We start from the raw sequence: 20,553 nt of genomic DNA on the forward strand, positions 1-20,553 counted from the left end.
TCCAGCGGCCTGGCTCTTCATCTGTAAACTTGGATGTTTCCTTGTGTGCTCCCTCTTACAGTCACTTCGAAGCTGTTAAACAGTAATCTCACTGGGCTCGTTTCCCAATCTGTACAGTGAATGGGTTGGACTAGATAATCTCGAAGGGCCTTTCTAGCTTTTACAATCTCCTAGATGGGTGGAGGGACAGGCCCCACCCTCACCTCAACTCCGCCCCCTTGGATATGCCCTCTGGCTGCCAAAGGGCCAGGTGACAGAGTCAGCTGAGCTCAGCTTCAAGGGGACCAGGTAGGAGATGTGCCAAGTTTCTTGGGTAAGGGTGGCAGTGGGGCTCCTGGGCTCAGGCAGGCAGGGGGAAGGTGTCAGAGGTCAGCGTAGTCTGGAGACACTGGGACCAGGGCAAAAGGAGAGGTGAATGAAGGCACTGTGGGGGAAGATGCCCCTCTTCACAGGTACACAGCTGTGATGATGAGTGAGGAGATAATTTGGGTCTGGGCATCTTCCCACTTTGGATAGCTCTGGACAGGCTGTGAAGGATAGAGTCAGCTGCAGAATGCGAACAACCCCAAACCAACAACTGCCCTCCTAAGCCCCAGCACTGCCTGCTGCCCACTACTTCCTGGGCTGGCCCAAGGGGCCAGACCAATGGAGCTTGGGTAGGGACTGGGCTGGCTTGAGTGCCCCTGGACGCACTCCTCGCAGTGCTCCCTATCGCTTCAACCACTGCTCTCCCTGCTCTCTGCTTTCTTGCCCCAGGTCAGGGCCGGGGAGACAGGGTAATCTAGCCACCCTCACTTCTGCCCTCTCCCCCTCTAGGAGGGCCATGGCCAGTACAGAGTCCTTGCTGTTGAGACCCCTAAGCCCCAGCCCAGGTCCTGACGACAGTGAGGTGGAGCTGGACTGCTGGTTTGACGAAGATTTCAAGTTCATCCTGCTGCCTGTGAGCTACACAGTTGTCTTTGTGCTAGGTCTGGGCCTCAATGCCCCAACCCTCTGGCTCTTTCTCTTCCGCCTCCGACCCTGGGATGCAACGGCCACCTACATGTTCCACTTGGCATTGTCAGACACCTTGTATGTGCTGTCACTGCCCACTCTCATCTACTACTATGCAGCCCGCAACCACTGGCCCTTTGGCACTGGGTTATGCAAGTTCGTCCGCTTTCTCTTCTATTGGAACCTTTACTGCAGTGTCCTTTTCCTCACCTGCATCAGTGTGCACCGCTACCTGGGCATCTGCCACCCACTGCGGGCACTGCGCTGGGGCCGCCCTCGCCTTGCAGGCCTTCTCTGCCTGGCAGTTTGGTTGGTTGTAGCCAGCTGCCTCGTGCCCAACCTGTTCTTTGTCACAACTAGCACCAGAGGGGCTACCATCCTATGCCATGACACCACTCGGCCTGAGGAGTTTGATCACTATGTGCATTTCAGCTCAGCAGTCATGGGGCTGCTCTTCGGCGTGCCCTGCCTGGTCACTCTTGTCTGCTATGGGCTCATGGCCCGGCGCCTGTACCGGCCCTTGCCAGGTGCCACCCAGTCATCTTCTCGTCTCCGTTCTCTCCGCACCATCGCTGTGGTGCTGACTGTCTTCGCTGTCTGCTTCGTGCCTTTCCACATCACCCGCACCATTTATTACCTGACAAGGCTGTTGGAAGCTGACTGCCGGGTGCTAAACATTGTCAACGTGGTCTATAAAGTGACTCGGCCCCTGGCCAGCGCCAACAGTTGCCTGGATCCTGTGCTCTACTTGCTCACGGGGGACAAGTATCGACGTCAGCTCCAGCAGCTCTGCAGTGGTGGCGGACCCCGGCATCCCACAACTGTCTCCTCCTTGGCGCTGGTGTCCTTGCCTGAGGACAGCAGCTTCAGGTGGGCGACCACCCCCCCAGGACAGTAGCTGACCTAACCTAGGGGCAGATAGGTTGTAACAGTGGAAGCTGGCAAGTGAGAGAAAAGGGGTGAGTGCAGGGCAAAGGTGAGGGAACAATAGTGATGCCTCATAAGGCGCCTCCTCCTCTTCTCCAGGCTCTGGAGAGAAGCCCTCACCCTGAGGAGTTGCAGGAGGCAGGGAAATTGTGTGTGACCTCATCTTTCATAAACCTTTCAGCTGCTCTCTCTTTATTAGCCAAAGGCAGTAGCAGTCACTCCTCCGCCTCTACTTCTTTCTCTTTGTTTCTGTCCCTTCCTGGGGCCATTGGTCCTGTTGCTTGATCCTACAAGACTTCCTGGAAATCTTCCCCACTCTTTCCTGTTCCATTTCCCCCACGTCCTCCTATAGCATGCATTTCTGCAGCCAGACCAGAGCGTTCAACTGGATGGGTGGAGAAGGCGGAGTAGTCCCAGGATAGGCCTGACATATCTGATGGTGATAAGCAGAATCAGGAAGTGGGAGCACCTTGCATATCACATATCACATATGCCAAGGACGTGCCATATGTAGCACCTACACCCACTTCCTGGTTCTCCCTTGAAGACGGGATAGTTTTGCCTACTGAGGTGCTGAAGTAGGGCTCAATTCCGGGGAACCTACATGCCAGGGTCCCCACATGCAGCTGGAGGGCTGGCACTGTTGAGCTGGTGTGCAGCACGAGTTAGAGTCCTATCATGGGGTGGGGACACTGAGGAGCCTCAGGGGCCAGGACCCAAGCTTATAACAGCCTTTGGGACAGGAATGACACTGGACTTTCTTTATGATGTTTGCTGAGAACATATCTGACAGCTCTCCTGTACTTAAAGAAAGGAAGGCTTACACTGAGGGGGAGGAGCTTTCATGTCTATAAGCTAGAAATTCCAGCACCGAGAGGTAGAACAGGTTTGTGCAGAAGATGGGGTGGTGACAGGAATTGATGCCCAGAGCTGGTGCTCCACTTATCTCTCCCCTTTTTCTAGCTGCTGCCCCAGATCAATGATAAATCTGTCACCAGCTCTTTCAGATCAGGCTTTAGGGCTACAAGGCCAAGACTGAGCACTGGGAGTAGGATGATTCCCCTCAGAGTTTCCCACTCATTCACTCCTCTCTCCCAGTGCCATCTTAGCATTTATGGGCTCATAAGATTGGGGGTATGGAACTTGGGAAGCTAAGCCCTAAGCCTTGGGAAGTAAGAAGTTCTGGGCAGGCATTCGTGAGAAGGGTGGGCTCACACTTTAGGCCTTCTCCCTCTGAAATCACCTTCCAGCCTATTGGTCTCCTGAATCAGATCCCAGCCTTGCCTTGCTTTTGTCCCACCCTTGCTGCCCTGTCTTGATTTCTTACTTATCTAGTGATACCAAATTCTCATTGGCTTCTAAGGGGTCTGTCTCTGGAGAGCATGATTGGGGCTGGACTGCAGGAAAAAAAAAGGGACTTCAGTGCCCCAAGATTTCTCTTTTTGCTCCCACCTTCTCTCTAGTTATCCAGGACCTTCCTGCTACACAGGACTCCTTCTGTTAGGAGTAAAAGAACTGGCCTTCTTCTCTACTTCTTACTAGTCGCCCAGTCTCATGGCCATTGCCTAGGCTGTTTCATAGCCTGTTCCTCATCTGCACTCTCTCCCTTTTATTCACATGACCATGGCCTCTTTGCCCATCACCTCCCCTACCCGCCATCCCCACCCAATACAGCTGCTCTGTACATCACAACTGACGCAGCCTCCTCTATTTCCTCAGTCCCTTTAACTCTTGTAGACTTAATGGAGACGAACTGCCTAAACTTCATGGTCTATTACTTTAGGGCTGCCGTCTTTCACAGTTTAGCTTTAGTTAAGCACCTTGACTTTTACCCTGGGCCAATCTTCTCCTCTCTCCCAGGACTGGAGGGGATTGCAGATGAAGCCAGATCACAAGACTGGCTTGACCCACTAAAATTTCATGCCCTAGAACTTCTCCTAAGCTCTCATTCCTCTTAGCCTGCTGCATTCCTAGAGAACGTTCCATAGCAGCTGTTTCCTGTCTTTGCCACCTTCTCAAGGCCCCAACTTCATCCTCCCCTTGTGACCTCTTAGAGTTACCTTGCCTCCTGCAAAACCGAGAAGCTCTAATGCCTCTACTTTGCTCTGCTTCATTGACGATAACTCTACTTCTGTATCTGCCTTGTCTTTCTCCCCTTTTTCCTGCAGTCCCAGAATAAGAGGTGATTCTTTTTCTTATTCCTTGTTTTATCCCTCTTCATTGTTTTCAGTTTCTTCCATCACTGATTTCGTTCCATCTTAAAAAAAAAGATACAAACCAAACAAAACCAAAACATTACCACTGATATCTTAACCAGGCTTTCTCTTCTAGCTACCATTCTATTCATCTTTATTTATTTCACTGCCAAATTTCTAAAAAGAGTACTATAAACCCCATTTCCTCACTACAAAAGTCACCCTAAAGGGTTAAACAGTTAAAGTTGTCTGAATCTAGTTTCCTTTCTACACTTTCCTGCACTCAGAAGAACACAAATTATCTCTTAAGCAAGACCTTTAACACTCCTCTCTACCTTCATCCTCTTTGACTTCTCTACCTCACTTGATACTGTTGCATGTCCTCTTAAATTATTTCCATTTTTCCATGTTCCATGCTTTGCCAGTTTGCATATTATATATATATATATATTGCATGTGTAATCAGAGTATACGTGTCTTTTAAAATTCTGCTTTTAAAAAACTTTTTATTATAAATATTTTCCCTGTTGCTAGAGTCTTTCATATTTATCATTTCAGTGGCCACACAAAATTACCATCCATCAGTATATTATATTTTATTTGACTATTTCCCTGTTATTAGACCAGGAGCCGGTGGTTCATGCCTGTAATCCTAGCACTCTGAGAGGCTGAGGCGGGAGGATCGCTCGAGATCAGCAGTTCGAGACCAGCCTGAGCAAGAGCAAGACCCCCATCTCTACCAAAAAGAATAAAAAGAAATTAGCTAGACAACTAAAAATATATATAGAAAAATTCGCTGGGTGTGGTGTTGTATACCTGTGATCCCAGCTACTCAGGAGGAAGTTGAGGCAGAAGGATTGCTTGAGCCCAGAAGTTTGAGGTTGCTGTGAGCTAGGCTGACACCATGGCATTCTAGCCTGGGCAAGGGCAACAGAGTGAGACTCTGTCTCAAAAAAATATATAAATAAATAAATAAATAAATAAATAAAATATTTCCCTATTATTGGGCATTTAGGTAACTGTCATTTTTTTCTGTGCTTTGAACATCTTAATGTGTATGGCTTTTTTATTCTTTGTAATTCTGTGTCTAGGACAAGTTCCCAGGAGTGGGATTACCAGACCAAAGAGCATGAACATTTTTATGGATCGTGATTTCCAAAAGGACTGCACAAATTTTCAACACCACAATGACATATGAATGTTCCAGTTCCCTTGCAGCTCTAGCATCAGACTTTATAAGAAATCTTTTTGGATGGTGAAAAATTATTTTTAATAATTTTTCATTTCTTTGATTACTCATGGGATTGAACCTTTTCCCATATGTTTACTATTTGCATCCTTCTTTGATTGGCATCTTATTTGTCTTCTTATATATCTAAATGTATTCTTGGTTTAATATATATATTAATCCTTTGTCGTGTTGGATATAAATATTTATCCTATTTGTTTACTTTTAATTTTAGTTCCTTATTTTAGCCCCTCCATTTAGAATTTCTTTCCTCCTGATTTTCTCTCTCTGATTACTTTCTCTCTATCTCCTTTGCTGGCTTCTCTTTCTCTTTTACTCCCTAAGTGAATAGAGTTCCTGAGATCTGTCACAGAGTCATAGCATGTGGAGATTATTTAATACCCTTCCCCCATCAGACCGTTGATTTTGTCTCAGAGAGAACATATTTACAGGTGAATACAATTCAGTTGACTCATAGTCCTTGAGAGTACCCCAGAAATCACATAGGGCTTGAGCACCCCATCACTTTACAGTGGAGGGAATAGGCCCAGCGAGATGGCTTGTCCATGACTTAGTAAGTTAGTAGCAGAGCAGAGACTAAGCCCCAGGTCTCCTGACTCCCAGGGCTGGCCTGACCTTCTCCCAAGCTCCTCCTCTACATCTTCAATTGCATACTAGATAGTTTCACTTGGACCTTCCATTGTTACTTCCACCCTGACGTGTCAAAAACTAAACTCACCGAACCAGTTCCCCTACATGTCTTGCTCATTTCTGTTCATGGCATCTTCTTTCCTCAAGTCGCCTAGGCTTGAAAATTTTCAGGTAAGTTCCATTCTTGTCTCTTCCTATTTCATCAGGTTCTGACATTTCTTTCTTCATCTTGCCAATTACAATTGGCCTTCCTTTATGGTCCCAGTACTACCATTTCTAGTACTGGCTCTTGTCACTTTATTCCTGACAGATTATCACAAGCTCCTAACTGGTCTTCCTTACCTCCAGTCTCTCCCCACCCGAATGCATCCTCTACAATGCATATTGCCAAATTAATCTGCCCACATACTGCTTTCAGAGTTTCACTCTCTTACTCAAAACCCTTCATAGTTCCCTATTGTCTATAATACAAGCCAAAATCCTTTAGTCAGAAATTCAAAAGGGCCTTTGCAATCTTATTTTCTGTTCTTCTCTAATATAAATCTCTCTTCTCTAGCTAAATTGGTCTCCTCATTCTCTCTCCAAACAAGACCTACACTTTCTCACCTCTGCACCTTTATTCGTCCTGTCCCCCATATTGGAATGCCCTCCCTTTCTTCTCTGGCTGTCATTTTCCTACTTAGTTTCCAAGGCCAGACTTAAGTCCTACTTCTTGTGTGAAGCCTTTCCTGCTGACTCTTACCCTCAGCAACCTTCCCCATTACTCCTGAAGTAATTATTGTCTATATCAGTCATTTGGCACTTTTATTATGTTTTGACATTATTTATCCTATTATCTTGAATTGTTATTTAACTCTTTCTGTATGTTTCTCTTGAGTTCCCACTTGTAAACCTCTTGAGTGACTGTGACAGAAAAGAAAGGACACAGGACTGAAAATCAGAAGAACCATGTCTGATCCTTGGTTCTGAAAGTGTGGTTCAAGTGTGTCACTTTGGATGAGTCACTCAGAATCCTTGAGCCACAATTTCATTATCTGTAAAAAGATCATAATCTCAGCCTTAAGTACTCCTTCAGATTCTGGTAAGGCTCTGCAAATCTAGAGAGCTAAGCAAGTATAAGTGGTTGTTATTATATCATCCCATTTGCTTAATAAATGGTGCTTGATAAATATTTTCTGAATGATTGCATGTCAGTAATTGTTGTTTCTTCTCTTGGGCATATTTCCACTTTGAGAGGCCATAGGAAACTGAAGGAATTAAATACCTAGGGGACTTTAGCAGCAGTGGGGGTAGGGAGGGCATTAGAAAGATGTTTTGAAGGGAAGTAGGCCCATCCAGCATCTCCCACATTCCACTATGTGAGCCATGCACTACTTGCCCTGCCTGTAAGGCTAACATGGATGTAGGGAGGAGGGGAAGGTAGCACATCTGAGATTTTACTTTGCTCACATTTTCTACTCTGTCATCACACAACTCCAGAATCCCCAACTGGTTAGGCCAAATTCTTCACATACATTTACTGATGTGATGCAAGCCAGTGTTTTGGTGAAGGAGGCTATGAGGAGAAGTAAAGAGAACAATTTTTATCAGATAGCTAGACTTGGTTTTGAATCCTTGATCTGCTACTCACTAGCTGCATGAATCTTGGACAAGGTACTTCATCTCTCTGAGCTTCGGTTTCCTCATTGATAAATTAGGATAGGAATACCTATTTTACAGGGTTGTTGAGAAAAGTCAGTGGAGTAATGGCTAAAGAAACAGCACTTATAATTCCTGTGGATGGGAGCTCCCTTTCAACAGTTTTCAACATTAGCATAGCTGGACAAGGAGCCAGAATTCTAGATTTGACTCTGCTGCTGCTTAAATGTGATAGTTAAGAACATGGCAAAGAATGAACATTTGAGTGTGAGAAGCAGAGGGTTAAGAACTGATCACTGCGGGGTGGCCATAGTAATGAGTTGGGAAGAAACAGATTGGGACTCTGACGTCACATTAAAGGAGAAGAGAGCTTCAAAAAGAGGGACTTATGCTTTGTATTAAATGTCAATTGTTTTACAAAATGAGGTTCCCATATATCTCCAAAGTATAATGTAAATATAAGTGCTATAAAATCATTTTAAATGCTAAAAAAACCAGGGACTTATAACAGTTATTTAAAAAAACAAAAACTTTTGAACAAAAAAGAGAGAAAGATTAAGAAAGTAAGCAACAGTGTCAAATGCCTAAGAGAACTCAGGGAGGATGAGACATTCAGAAATACTCAGTAAAAAATACTTGATGCCCTGCCAACCCAGATTTATGCATACAAAATATATTAGCCAATGATATTGACTAAAGAGGCCAATCTCAAATAGCTTTTGTAATAAAGATCTGTTTACATGCATTTATACTCCTCCTTCACTTTGAGTTCCTAGGTGCCCCCACCTCTTTCCAGAGATTTCAGGATAACCCATTGAATGGGTTACTTGCCATAACGTAGAGAGTGGATATTTCCAGTATGAACTGAGATGTCACCAAAAGGAAGAGCAGAAATACCTGAGTGCAACCAAAGGGCAAGTCTGTCTATGAGGGTACTTTGGTGTATGTTTGGTTACCAGAGTTTATGTATTTCGGTCACAAAGTGGGAAGAAGACAAATTACCCCTCTTTGAGTCAAAGTGTAAATTATTAAAAGATGAGAATTCTCCAAGAGAAAAAGGAAGGCCTATCCTTCCTTCTTAGGGCTGACTGGTTATTATCATCAGTTTTGAACCAGTTTGGAGCCCTAGTCCTGTTTTTAGATCTACTGATGGGAAGGAGGAAACAAATGTACTGGGAAAACTCAGGAGAAAAATCAACTGATATCTTCTCAGGAGACACTGTGCTGATGGTCCTGGCACAATTTGTGTTACTTCTCACTAATATTTAACTTACTACTTCTCATTGTAAACCCTACTCCCTTTACTACATCGATAGTCCTTTACCTCCAGTGTGAATAAATCATTTCTTTTTACCCACTCTGAATCTTGCTACATTCTTTTCCAGAGGGTAGTCATTGCTCTGGTTCTTTCAGGATTTAAGCTAGTTTGATTTTAAAAGTTTTCATCTTTATTCATTTGTCTGACGAAGTTTTCCAAAGTGCATTTCCAAAGTGCATTCCAAAGTGCTACTAAGTTTTTAAGGGGCTAGGTTAAATAATGTTAAGCAGGTTTCTTTACTACAGTATTTATCCAGAGCCTTTGACATCATAATGTCCACCATGAATTTCTACAAGGAGGGGATACAGTATCTACCAAACTTACAAAACAAGGGAACTTTTTTTCCCTAAGGCACATCTCAAGGGCCTGCTATGCCAAAACACAGTTTAGGAGACACTGTTCTAGTAAAGCAAACCTTGAATCTTGAAACCACTTAGAGTGCAGGAGTTAGCTTACATCTCTTGCTCTGCTAGTTTTCTTGCTCTCTACTATGGGCATATACAGACCAAGAAAAGAAAAGTTCTTTTCTTTTCTTGCACGTAGACATGTAGAAAACACTCTTATACATGTGTCAAGAAATCCCATTGCTTTTCAAATCAGAAGGGAGATTTTTTTTTCCTTCTCCTAATGAAAAGTAAAATACTTTTCCTGCAAACCTTTCCCTTTTGAGGTAGGTGTATCAGTTAGGATTGCATTTGACTGCATGTAACAGAAACCCTACTCTGGCGGCTCAAGAAAATAGGTGTTTCTTGCGTTTGTTTGTTTGTTTGTTTGTTTGTTTTAACAAAAAATTCCCGGGTAGGCAGTACAGGGTAGGTACAGCTGCTCAAGAGAATCCTTACAGCTTCCTGTTTTTTTTTTTTTTTAGCCAGTCAAGTCTAGCAGTGGGGGGTTGTATACCAACTTTAGTGACACTAATGTTAATAAGTTCTGATAACCCTCTACCATCGGACCAGCCACAGCTTCCTGCTTTACCATTTTTTTAGTGTGTTTTTCATCCTTGCAGTTGTAAAATGGCAGGTCAACTTCCAAGTACCTTGTCCATGTTCTACACAGGTGGAAAGGGGTAAAAGCATAAAGCAAAGGGCTAAAGAATCTGGCCAACTAATCTCTTTTTCTTTATCAGAAAAACAATAGCCTTTCCAGAAACCCCATCCAGTAGACTCCTGCTTACACCTCACTGACCAGAGCGAGATCATTTGGCCAACTCCAGCTATGTGGATGGGAAGTTGGGTATATTGCTGCCTCAAACAAAGTTGGGGTTCTTTGAGTAAGGAAGACAGGAATAATGGGTATTGGGTAAGATACTAGCAGGCTCTGTTACATACTGCCTGGTTTATTTCTGACTTAAAAATTGGTTTTCCTGTGGTAGCCTTATATAATACAATTAAACTCCTTTCTGAGAAAGCTCAAAGTTACAAAAGCAAGATTAACAATATACAATCTTTGATCATATTTATTATAAATTTAAACAACTTCTTTATAGGACTTTATTTATAGGACCAAGAAGTTGTCCTATAAATCTTGCATTCAACAATTTATTTATTTATTTATTTATTTATTTTAATTTGTGTTATTTTTATTTTTTTTTTTAAAAACAATAGTTTCATATTTTTCCCCACCCCCCCTTCCCCGAGTCAGCACCTTCAAGTGTTACCACTCCCCAAACAGTGCGCAATGCACTCATTGTGTAGGCATACCCCCATCCCCTCCCCCACCCCCCACCTCAGTCTGATGTCCAATTGGTGTCGTTCCCAGATTTGTATTTAGGTGATGATCAGGGAAACCAATTTTCTGGTGAGTACATGTGATGCTTGTTTTTCCATTCTTGGGATACTTCACTTAATATAATGGGTTCCAACTCTCTCCAGGAGAACCATAGAGATGTCGTATCTTCATCATTCCTTATAGCTGAGTAATATTCCATGGTATACATATACCACAGTTTACTAATCCAATCATGTATTGATGGGCATTTGGGTTGTTTCCACATCTTTGCGATTGTGAATTGTGCTGCTATAAACATTTGGGTACATGGCATTCAACAATTTAAATTCCTCTAAATTGTCTTGTATTCATTGTGTACATACTATTGTAGCCTGACATCATCACTTCCCTTTCACATGCAAAGTTTTATACAGTCTGCATATGAGAATGCTTGGTACATAGTGAGTCAACATTAGTAACTGTCAACTGCATTTGGGCATTCATCCACTAGATGAGCTCCTTAAGGACAAGGTAGGTATGTCACTTATTTTTGTGTCTATTCCAGTACCTAGCACATAATGGGTGATCAATAAATATTGCTGAATGAAGCAAATGAATGAATGAATGTCTGAGGCATCCAGGAAGGCTTGTCAGGGCCCTAGGTTATCAAGGAAGATCCAGCCCTGGAGTAAGCAAGAACCAACCTGCCAGGTGAGAAGATGGCAGAAAAATTGAACTGTCAACAGTTGATTCAAAAGCAATTTATTACTGATTCTTCACAGTGCATCAGAGATGGTTTTTGCAACCCTTTATGCATCTCTAAACATCTCTGTTTTTCAAAATTTGGGACTTTTATTTTTAATTTATGAAGACATTGCCAAATCAGCAGGGGTGGCATAACTGTCTAAAAATGAATTAGAAATAAAACTCCAAGAAAATATAGGAGGAAAAGCCCCATATCTGAAAGTTATAGATTCTTTTACTAAATTTTTAAAGCTTGCTTTTCATTATTACAACAGGAATACATTCTCATTACAGGATCAGAAAGTATAGATAAGCAAAAAGAACCCCATGGGGAAGGAAAAGTTTTCTTAGAACCCAGAAAACAATCATGAAATAATTTGATAAATTACACTTTATCAAAATTTTTTAAAAATTGCTAGAGATAAATTTCCAGTGCAAAAGAATTCCAAATAATTTATGTATACTCTTTATCCTCATGGAGAGGGGTCACAACTCCCCACTCCTTAAGTGTGGACTATGCGTAGAGATTTCTTTCCAACGAGTGCCGAATAGAAAGGAGAAAAGAGTAACTACAGTGGAGAAACCTGACAAATACTATCTCAGCCAGGTGATCAAGGTCAACATCAACTATAAGTCGATGTTGATAGTATGTATCCCAGTAGTCTGTATGTATATTCTAGTAGTATGTGTGATAGTATGTATCCTGATAATTCAGGTTGATAGTATGTATCTTAGCTATGATGTGATGAAAATGGCACTTACCTCTGTGGTCTTCCTCCCTAAAACCCATAATCCCAATATAATTGTTAACAAACCCACAAGGGGGGTTCAGTGTTGCTTGTTGCACAGAAAGCCAATTACTGAGACAACAAGAATTGTCAAGGAAGAAAGGATTTACTGCAGGAGACATGTCTACTGGGAGGGGGAGGTATGGACTGCCTCCCCAATCAATAGGGTCAGCAGTTTTTCTAGAGGTGAAATGAATAGTTCATGAGGGGAGTGAGCATCATTCCAGGTTTGGGGTGGAGTGCGGGCACGCAAGCGCAGTGAGAAATCATGCTAGTACATACATCCGATGATCAAAAAAATGGCAGATAAGTCCCCCCCAGGGCAGGGATTTTAGTATTATAATGAGCTAGGGGTTAATATTGGTCATTCTTTCAGCCGTGTGTGCAGGCTCAGTGAGTCTTTCGGCACAATCTGTGGTGGAGTATCACTTATCTTATCTTCTCCAGACAAACAGGTGGTGTAAGGCTTTGTAGTTATCTTGTGACTGCAAGGAGGCTCTGCCATTTCAGGGAAAGAAACTCAAAAGGGAATGCATCAGTGCAACAGAAAGTTACAAAGGTCTGGTCAGCAAATCTTACTGGCCTGGGAACTTGAAACATAAAAGAACTACAAAAAAAGACTATAAAAAATGTTTTCTTGCTTATGGAGTTGGTTGCATAATCATGATAAAAACATCAGATAAATTTCAATAGGAGAGCATCCTACAGTGTACTTGACCAGTTTTGGCTCCTCAAAACTGTCAAGGTAACTAAAAACAAGGAAAGTCTGAGAAACCGTTACAGCCAAGAGGAGCCAAAGGAGATATAATACCTAAACGTAATGTGGTATCCTGGATGGGATCTGGGAACAGTAAAAGGACTTTAGGTAAAAACTAAAGAAACCTAAATAAAGTATAGTTAATAATAATGTATCAATATTGGTTCATTAACTATAACAAATATGCCATACTAATGTAAGATATTGACAATAGGGGAACTTTGTACTATGGTCTCAATTTTTCAGTAAATCTAAAACTATGCCAAGCAATAAAGTCTATAAAACACAAACAAACAAAAATTTGCTCATCCAAAGAGACCATTAACACATGAATAGATAAGCCACTGACTAGGAGAAAATATTCGCAAAACTATCTGACAAAGTAGTGGTATTTAGGATATATAAAGAACTCCTGCTAAAACTCAATAATGAAAACACAAACAGCCCCACAAAATAAGCACAAGATGTAAACAGATACTTCACAGAATAAGATACATGAATGGCTAGTAAACACAAAAAATGTCCAACATTATTAATCATCAAAGAACTGAAAATTAAAACCACAATGAGATACCACTACACACTTCCCAGAATGTCTAAAATTAAAAAGACTAAAATTAAATGCCAAATGTTGGTGAGAGTGTGAAGCAGCCAGAAATTTCATACATTTTTGATGGGAGTGTAAAATGGTACAACCGCTTTTGGAAAGAGTCTGTTAGTTTCTTATAAAAGTCAACATAGATCTATCCTACGACCTAGAAATTACATTCTTATGTATTTACCCAAGAGAAATATACATCCATATAAAGATGTTCATAGTAGCTTTACTTATAATTGCCCCAAACTGGAAACATTCCAGGGGCCCACGGACAGGATAATGGATAAACAGACTGTGGTACATTTGAACTATACAGTAATAACAAGGAATGAACCACTGATATACACAACAGTATGGATGAATCTCAAAAACACTATGCTGTGTGAGAGAAGCCAGACACAAAGAGTTTGTAGAATATGATTCCATTTACACAAAAGTTCAGTGTGGGCAAAACTAATGTATAGTGGGAAGAGTCACTTCTGGGGAGCTTGGAAGCAGGGATTGACAGGGAAGGGGCATGAAGGGCATTTGGGTTGATAGTAATGCTCTACATCTTGATAGGGGTTTCAGTTACACAGGTGTATGTGTTTGTCAAAATGCATTAAAATGGTACACTTAAGATTTGTACATTTACCTGTATGTAAACTTTACCTAAAAACTGAAACTATAAACAAATATTGAACTCTCGTTAATGATATGTATGCTAAAGTATTTACAGATGAAGTATACTGATGTCTGCACTTTATTTTGAAACACATAAAGCAAGACGGATTGATGGATAGTTATGTGATAAACAAAATACAAAAAAAATCACTGTACACATCTTTCAACTTGTCTATATGCTTGAAAGTTTTCACAATAAAATATTGGGTAAATAAAGTTCACCAAAAAGATTAGAGAGTCACTATTCAAACCTTGGTGTATAGCCTTCCAGATCCTTATGCACAGATACAAGGGGCATTGTAGACCAAGTTTGGCCAAATGCTGAATAGCCAAGTTTTAAAGTCAAAATTCAGGATGAAGTTCAGAATGAAGTTGAATATTACTATTCATTTTAGCATGAATCCCTGGTACATAAGAATAAATCTGAAACTTTATTAAAAATAAGTATTACTACACCTTAAAATTGTCAGCAGCATTTTTTAAGAAATTTGACATTATAGTGAAGAAACCGTAATGTCTCAGCAATGTGAATTGTGTGATTGTTCTTGTGCTTGCTATTTTGCACATTTTTCATATTAAATAAATGTTTACTTTCAGCTGAGGTCAGTAGAAGAGCATGATTCACGGCCCAAATGTAATTAGTTAACTAAAAATTAAACATAGTTCCTGAAAGTTATTTTTAATGTTGTTAAGGCTAGTACATCAAGCAGTTCTGTAAAGATTAGAATTGAGATATAATTCAATTTTTATGGTTAAAACTTTCATAAAGGTCTGGGCATGGTGGCTCATGCTTGTAATCCTAGCACTCTGGGAGCCCGAGGTAGGAGGATCACTTGAGGTCAGGAGTTCGAGACCAGCCTGAGCAAGAGTGAGACACCCCCCCGACCCCCGCCCCATCCCTACTAAAAATAGAAAAATTAGCCCATCGTGGTGGTGTGTGCCTGTACTCTCAGCTACTGGGGAGGCTGAGGCAGGAGGATCACTTGAGCTCAGGAGTTTGAGATTGCAGTGAGCTACGATGATGCCATTGCACTCTGTCCAGGGTGACAGAGTGAGACTCTATCTCAATAAATAAATTAATTAATTAAATAAAACTTTCATAAACATTTGTTGGTTCAAAAAGGATATAACATACTTTCTAAAGTTATCTAGATAATAATTCTCTCTTAATGTTCATGCTATCAATCTGTTTCTATATTTAGCTAACTGAAAGATCTTCATACTTATTTTTGTACATAAAATTAACAGCTTTCACAATTATTAATAATTGTATTTAACTCTTACAATCATATACATACATTTATACTTTGATAAAATTTCACTATATAAAGCATAGAAGTTTTTAAACTCCAAACTATATTTAGAATGCTTACCTATATTTGAAAGTGTGTATTTAGATATTAATAGTAAGTCCCAATAACATACTGTGTTCATAATACTATGATATTATGCTGATTAGGTATACTGTAACCATGAAATCATATGATCATTGATCAAACACAAATTCAGTGGTTACAGAAATGACGTTGAAGCTGTGAATAAACACACACATACTCACACATATTGCCAATGCTCTCCATCTAAAGACCAAGTCAGGTTTATTATTCATTGGTGTGAGAGAGAACACATATCATGGGGAACCAAGTGGTGTCTTAGTAAGAGGAGGGTAGAAGGAAACTATTATAGGATTTGGGCTTTTGTTGGGTGGTTTGGGGGAGAATCTAAGGAGGTGGGGGTATTCTCTTGTTTGGATGTTGTCAAAAAGCAGGGGCAGGCTGGGCGCGGTGGCTCACGCCTGTAATCCTAGCACTCTAGAAGGCCGAGGCAGGAAGATCACTTGAGCCCAGGGCTTGGAGGTTGCTGTGAGCTAGGCTGATGCCACAGCACTCTAGCCCAGGTGACACAGCGAGACTCCATCTCTTTTTTTTTTTTTTTTAATTTCACTCTGAATTACCAACTGAAAGAGACTCCATCTCAAAAAAAAAAAAAAAAAGCGGGGGCAATTCTGAGATTGAATATGTCAATAAATATTATCTATAGGTACGGGAGACTAGAACAAGGATAAAGATGTAATCGGTAAAGAAGTACCACTCATGCATTTTGGTTGCGAGAGGGTATGTTAGGTATTTTGTGGGTGGCATGGTAACCTTATTTTGTTTGTGTTTAGACAAAATTATAAAGTGGCCTTGTTTTGTTTTACTTTATCATGGTGTCAGAGTAACCTAGTCTGAGGTTGGTATTCTGTGAAATGTTTTATGTCCGATAGGAGAATAAGATGGTATAGCTGTGAGTGCCAGGCCAGCTTCTGCATGTCAAGTGCTTCTCTCTGTCTGTCTGTCTGTCTGCTTCTCTCTATATATGCACACACACACACACGTTTTACAATTAGATAATTTTATACATACTCTTCTGTAAACTCTACTTTTCACTTAATTTATTGATAACAGTTTTTCCTATCAAAAATAATAATTCTGCAATGTCACTTTTAATGGCTACGTAGTGTTCCATTGTATAGATGTATACAGCATCTTTTATTGTTTAATCTTTTCTCTTCTGATGGACATTTAGATCGTTCCCATCATCTTACTGTTATATACATGGCAGAGCAAACCCTATTGGTTGTAAACCAATTAAAATCAGGATTCTGACGTGGAAGATTTCTTAAGGTATGAAAATGATCTTCTTATGCCCTGAATATTCAACGTGGAGTCTGTCATGGACTAAATGTTTGTCCCCCCATTCATATGCTAAAGCCCTAACCCCCAATGTGGCTGTATTTGGAGATGGGGCCTCCAAGGAAGTAATTGAGGTTAAATGAGGTCATAATGGTGGAGAACTGATCTGATAGGATTAGTGTCCTTATAAAAAGAGACACCAGAGAGCTCTCTCTTGCTCTCTCTCATCGAAGGAAAGCCAGATGAAGACCTAAAAACAAGAAGGAGGTCATCTGCAAGCCAGAAACAGAGCTCTTACCAGGAACCAAATTTGCTGAAACTTTCATCTTAGCCTTCCCAGCCCCCAGAACTGTGGGAAAATAAATTCTAGTTGTTTAAACCATCCAGTCTGTGGTATTTTGCAGCCTGAAAAGACTAATGTAGAGTTCATTGGCCAAATTCTGTGAATCTACCTAGGATTTATTTTATATATATACACATATACACACATGTATACACACACACACACACACCCTGGAATTCATTTTATATATGTTCTAACTAATTAGCTTGTTCTCCTTTAACTTTTTAAGCTTTTAAAGTAGGGATATAACTAATTACTTTTCTTATTAATAAAAGCATTTAAAAAGTGATGAGTTTTCCTTTCAATACCAATTCGACAGCAACCCATAAATTTTTTAAATAAATTGTTTATTTTGGAATAATTTTACATTTACAGAAAAACCTCAAAGGTGGTACACAGAATTCCCATATATCTCTCATTCAATTTCCCCTACTGATAACATCTTATATAACCACGGTACATTTGTCAAAACCGAGAAATTGACATTGACACATTAGTATTAAACTCCAGAATTTATTAAACTTTCACCAGTTTTTCCGTTAATGTCTTTTTTCTGTCCCAGCACACAATTCAGTGTACCACATTGCATTTAGTCGTCGTGTCTTTTTAGTCTCCTCTGGGCTGCAGCAGTTTTTTAGTCTTTCCTTGTTTTCATGACTTTGATGATTTTGAGGAGTACTGGTCAGGTATTTTGTAAAATATCCCTCAATTTGGGCTTCTCTGATGTTTTTGCCATAATTAGACTGGGTTTACGGAATTGGAGAATAGTACAGAGGTAAAGTGCCTCATCTCAAGATATCAACATGACTCATCACTTGTGATGTTAACCTTGATTTCTGGGTTAAGGTAGTGTTTGTCTGGTTTCTTCACTGTAAAGTTACTCTTTTTCCCTCTCCACACTATTCTTTGGAACTGAGTTGTTGTCTGGCTCAGTGGCAGCCAGTTAGGAACTGGCTGAGCATCACTACCTGACCTCCCCTCAGCCTGAAAAATTGTCTTCCATGAAACATGTCCCTGGTGTCAAAAAGGTAGGGGACTGCTGGTCTAGCCCATACTTGGGGATGAGGAGGGGATTAAGCTCTATCTCCTGGAGGGGGAAGTATCTCTATATAATATTTGTAATGCTTCTGTAAAGAAGATTTGTCCCTTTCCCACCATTTATTTGTTTATTCAATCATTTATTGTTTTGGGGGGGATTGTTGTGTGGGGGTTTTTTTGTTGTTTTTTGAGACAGAGTCTCATTCTGTTGCTCCAGGCAGAGTGCCGTGGCATCAGCCTAGTTCACTGCAACCTGCAACTCCTGGGCTCAAGCGATCCTCCTGCCTCAGCCTCCCGAGTACCTGGGACTACAGGCATGTGCCACCATGCCCGGCTAATTTTTTCTATTTTTGTAGAGACAGGGTCTTGCTCTTGCTCAGGCTGGTCTCGAACTCCTGAGCTCAAGCTATCCTCCTTCCCCGCCTCGGCCTCCCAGAGTGCTAGGATGCCATTGTGCCTAACATCATTTATTGTTTATTCAATAATTTATATCAATATGGACTCGTGCATATATATTTTGAACTTTGGATTATAATAAAATACTATGTTATTTATCTTGTTGTTCAAATGTTCCAGCTTTGGCCATTGAGAGCTTTTTCAGGTTGTTCCTGTGTCCCACTGACACACTTGAATTCTTTTGTTTTTTGAGCACTTCTTTGCTTTCTGACACCATGAGATGCTCCAGGATCATTCTGTATTTTCATACATTTCAACATGCTGTATTTACATTGTATTGTTTCCCCTAACATATTCCACTATTGTCTTTAAATTTCTTTTCTGAGCCAGTTTTCAGGAGAACATTGTTTATTACCATTCAGCCGCCCACTCTAATTCTATATTTATTATTTCTAAGTTTACTGTATTGTATCCTGTGAGTATAGCATGCAGAATTTCTGCCTTTTAAAAACCTTATTTAATAAGAGAATTTTTATTTCAAATACATAAATAGTTGTGAATGACTTGTAAAGAAAGTGTAATTCCTTGCCCTGCTCACTAAGTTCTTATCATTTGACAGCCTAGTCTACATTATTTATTGTATTATTCAGCTCCATACTTTTCAACCTTTATCTCCAATCACTCCCTATCAAAGGGTATGGAAGAATGAAGGAAGGGGCGGTTCATTTTGCCTGGTGAAGGCTTCACTGAGAAGGTGATATTTGATAGGAGCTTAAGAGATGAATAGGCTTTACCATGTAGAGAGAACGTGAGCAAAGGCAAAGAGAGGTGAAAATGTTCAGAAAACATGTTGTCCAGTGTACTACTTTGGATCATAATAGGGAGTGATTGGAGATAAGGTCACAAAGATTAATAGTGGCCAGAGTGTGAGGAGCCTTTATTGGCCGGCCCTCTGTGGGGCAGCTCTCTGGACATCACTCTGCTTACTTTCTGCCTCCATCGTTACCTCCGACAGATCCCTGGCCATTTGGTCCACTAGGGGTCGCCATCCTGGCCATTTTTGGGAAATGTTCCTTTGTCCCCTCACATACCATGATTAAGTCCTACTGATTAGTTCCCTTGATGATCACCACATAAGAAGTCACTGTGACATCCAGAGTATGGAGCAGACACTTAGGGTATTAGGGTATCTCAAAAATATTTAGAGAGAGATGGGGAGAGGGAGAGGGAAAAGGAGAGACTGCATTGTTGGGGAGAGGGTGAAGGTGAGGAGAAAAGATACAGGGGGAGTGAATTTTTGAGGAGGAGCAAGTGGCCAAAGCTAATAAGAAAGCAAAGGCTTAAATTGCCATCCCTCTGTTCTTTTACTCTTCCAGGGAGCCGTGGCCATGAAACACAGCCTCATTCCCATGTGTGCACTTGAGACTTTTCTGGAAAACTCTGCTCTCATTTCCTTATTCTAGAAGAAACAACCCAAACAGATGGGAACAATTCAAATCCAATTCCTCTTTTATTCAACTACCTTCTGATCACCCCCTATGAAGTTTCAACCTGCCCTATGAGTCCAGCTTCTCCTGTAAAGGCTTCACCCAATCTGTTAGGCTCCCAAATCAAATCAGCCACCTTCCCTATATTACTAGCAGCCTCCTCTGCCATGTTGAGGAATTTGAACTTTATCCTGTAGGCCGGCATTTCCAAGACTGTATTTAAAGGAACTCTAAATGTTCCATGAGATGTTAATAAGTGATATTTGAAGCAAAGATTCCACTGTCAGATAAGTTTGGGAAATGCTAAATACTCCCTTTTCAAAAGTCACAATGCCCATTAGTGTACTAAAGACTCTGAAAATACTTCAATAAATACATCTGTCTAACTTTGTTTAATCCAGCATCTC

At 41.0% G+C, this 20,553-nt stretch overlaps 1 protein-coding gene across 1 annotated transcript; it reads left to right on the plus strand.

The window, feature by feature from the left end:
- Positions 1 to 823: 823 nt before the first annotated feature.
- Positions 824 to 1,891, plus strand: P2RY4 (pyrimidinergic receptor P2Y4). The gene has a single exon (XM_069464263.1). It carries the CDS (start codon positions 824 to 826, stop codon positions 1,889 to 1,891), a length of 1,068 nt encoding a protein of 355 aa, XP_069320364.1.
- The last annotated feature ends 18,662 nt before the right edge of the window (positions 1,892 to 20,553 follow it).

Source organism: Eulemur rufifrons, chromosome 30, assembly GCF_041146395.1.
Source record: "Eulemur rufifrons isolate Redbay chromosome 30, OSU_ERuf_1, whole genome shotgun sequence".
Classification (NCBI taxonomy): Eukaryota; Metazoa; Chordata; class Mammalia; order Primates; family Lemuridae; genus Eulemur; species Eulemur rufifrons.

Bases quoted from the DNA above. Each gene is read 5' to 3' on its own strand.
- P2RY4 (XM_069464263.1), top strand. From the start codon at position 824: ATGGCCAGTACAGAGTCCTTGCTGTTGAGACCCCTAAGCCCCAGCCCA.